This window comes from Lactuca serriola, chromosome 3 (assembly GCF_051521515.1).
Source record: "Lactuca serriola cultivar US96UC23 chromosome 3, Lser_US96UC23_V15, whole genome shotgun sequence".
Classification (NCBI taxonomy): Eukaryota; Viridiplantae; Streptophyta; class Magnoliopsida; order Asterales; family Asteraceae; genus Lactuca; species Lactuca serriola.
The window spans coordinates 53,409,846-53,412,694 of record NC_136410.1 but is presented as its reverse complement, the minus strand read 5'-3'; the positions used below and the strand labels follow the sequence as shown (position 1 = coordinate 53,412,694).

General features: G+C 37.5%; 1 protein-coding gene across 1 annotated transcript; it reads right to left on the bottom strand.

The window, feature by feature from the left end:
• Positions 1–1,362: 1,362 nt before the first annotated feature.
• Positions 1,363–2,412, bottom strand: LOC145095261 (uncharacterized). The gene has a single exon (XM_079033174.1). The coding sequence runs from the start codon at positions 2,410–2,412 to the stop codon at positions 1,363–1,365; it is 1,050 nt and encodes a 349-aa protein (XP_078889300.1).
• Between the last annotated feature and the right edge of the window lie 437 nt (positions 2,413–2,849).

Here is a 2,849-nt window from a genome sequence, read left to right as displayed (position 1 = left end):
GAATTAAGGGTAAAGTAGACTCTCCGAGGTGTATTAAATACATATCGCTACCTAGAGTCTGCGGTTAATTACCATCCAGTCGGCAGTAACATTGCTAGAATAATACATTATTTTCCCATTTACTTTTTTCAAATGAAGTCCAAATTATATTTTTATAATTATGAGTCTAGTTGGGAAAACTTTTACACACTCAAAGGATCAAACTTACAAGTAACCAAGTCTTGGCATAAGACTAATTTTATTAGAAAATATAGGATTTTCTAGAGATTCACACTATTTTCAAACTTAATAACAACTTTTAGGTTATACGATTGTAAACATTTTTATACAAGCAATGGCACTAAATTCTTATGAACTCACCAGCTTTATGATGATACTCGTTTTCAAAATAACTTGTATTCTCAGGTTGGCAATAGACAGGTACAGATGTAGCTTTTGAGAAGACGGAGCGCATACAAGACTCCTCTTTATTTATGGTTATACTTTTTGGTGTCTAACAAGCTGTACAGAACACGCTTGTATTATATTAAGTATATTAATGCAGTGGATGTTGTTGCTTGTTTTTACTATTATGCATTGTTATGATATTGTACATGCCGTCCTCCACCCCAGAACGTATTTCGCCGTTCTCGGTTTTGGGGTGTGACACTTATGTTCACTGTCTAATATTTAAACCAAGAAAAAAGTTAATTGGACCCATTGCGCTCATTTCAAATTTAGTCTCCATCAACTTTTAGAATTCAGCTGTTAAGCTAGGATTCGTAGAGCCGAAGATGATATCATCAACATAAATTTGAACAATCATTAGATGTTCGCCTTCTTTCTTTCAAAAGAAGGTAGGGTCAACCGAACCTTGCTTAAATTTTGACATTTTTAGAAAACGAGTTAAGGTTTCATACCAGGCTCTCGGTGCTTGTTTTAATCCATACACTGCTTTATATAACACATAACAATGATAAGGGAATTTCTCGTTTACAAACCCAGACGGTTGCTCAACATAGACTGTTTCTTCTAATTCTCCATTCAAGAAGGCACATTTGACATCCATTTGGAAGACTTCGAAGTTTTTATGAGCAACATATGCCAAGAAGATCCTTACTGATTCCAACCTAGCTACCGGAGCGAAGGTTTCCTCATAATCTATCCCTTCTTCTTGACAATATCCTTTCACCACCAAACGAGCCTTGTTGCGAATGACATTCCCTTCTTTATCCAACTTACTTCTGAAAACCCACTTGAATCCAACAACAGACGCATCCTTTGGTGTAGGTATCAACCTCCAAACTCGGTTGCGTTCAAACTCATGAAGCTCATCTTGCATTGCCGGACCCAATCTAAATGATGAAGTGCAACATTTACAGTTTATGGTTCAATCTTTAAAACAAATGAATTAAACATAAAAAATTCAACTTTAGAGAATAATGCAGTTTGTTTCGCCTTTATTTGAGACCGAGTGAGAACATTTTCAGATGTTTCACAAATTATTTGTTCTTTGGGATGATCTCTGGTCCATTTCACTAGTGGAGGATAATTTGGGTCATATGCTGCATCCAATTCAACATTCACTTCTACTCCAGCTTTGGATATATCACCTTCACCTTCATCAGTTGTGCTTTCGGTCTCTTTCTCCCCCTTGACCGGTGAAATATAATGTGTATCTTCACTCAAGGTTGCATTCGCTGTGGGAGTAGAGTTCTCCCCCTCGGTTGTACTACCAATAGGTGGATTTTGAGCCAAACTATCCTCTTTTTCTGAGCCTTTTTGAGATGGAGACAAAAATGAATCCTCCCCCTCGAAAGATGCTTTGTTTGTTTCTGTTGTTGTTGAACTTTCCCCATAAAATGGTGGTTTGGTTTTAGCAGTTGGAAGTTCATTTTCCATCTCTTTAGCAGCTTCATCGATGATTTTCTGAAGATTTTCAACTTTGTTATCTGTGGCTTTTGCTTCTGAGGTTGCTGCCTTCTCTGGTTCATCAAACAGGCACATGTATTCTTCAAACAAGTTGGCTATAGGAACCGAGACTTGTCCTGATTCTGGAAAAATGTCTCCCAGATCACTTTCTCTTCTTTGGAATTTCTTCATATAACTATCATCGAAGGTGACATAATAGGTTTCTTTAATTCGTTTTGAGCGTTTATTCAACACTCTGTACGCTTTCGACGTTAGTGAGTAACCCAAAAAAATTCCTTCATCGACTTTGACATCAAACTTATTTCGGTTCTCTTTCAAGCTGAAAATGAAACAAATTGAACCAAATATGTGGAAAAACTTGACATTTGGCTTTCGGTTGTTCAGGATCTCATATGGAGTAATGGAGAATCTCTTGTTCAATAAGGACCGGTTTTGAGTATAGCACGTAGTTGCAACAGCATCAGCCCAAAAGTATAATGGAAGTGAAGCGAAACTGAGCATGGTTCTGGCTGCTTCACACAAAGAACGGTTTCGTCTTTCAACAATCCCATTCTGTTGTGGTGTATAAGGTGCCGAAAAGTTATGAGTTACTCCCTTATCAGCCAGAAAGCTATCAAAATCATTATTCTTGAATTCCAAACCATTGTCGCTTCTGATATTCCTTACTATTTTCCTCAGTTGTACTTTCACTTTCTGTTTTCAGAATGTTTTCAGCTTGGGAGTTGCATCTGATTTCTGTTTAAGAAAGAAAACCCAGGTGAAGCGTGAAAAGTCATCTACAATTACAAGAATCTACTTACTTCCACCAAAGCTTTCAATAGTCGAAGGTCCACATCAGTCGATGTGCAAGAGTTCAAGAGCTTCAACTATCTTCGTGTTGATTCGTGTAGGGTGGCTCTTTCTACTTTGTTTGCCCATTTCACATGATGCACACAGAT

Excerpts from the sequence above, each read along its gene's own strand:
- LOC145095261 (XM_079033174.1), bottom strand. The coding sequence starts at position 2,412 with ATGCTCAGTTTCGCTTCACTTCCATTATACTTTTGGGCTGATGCTGTT.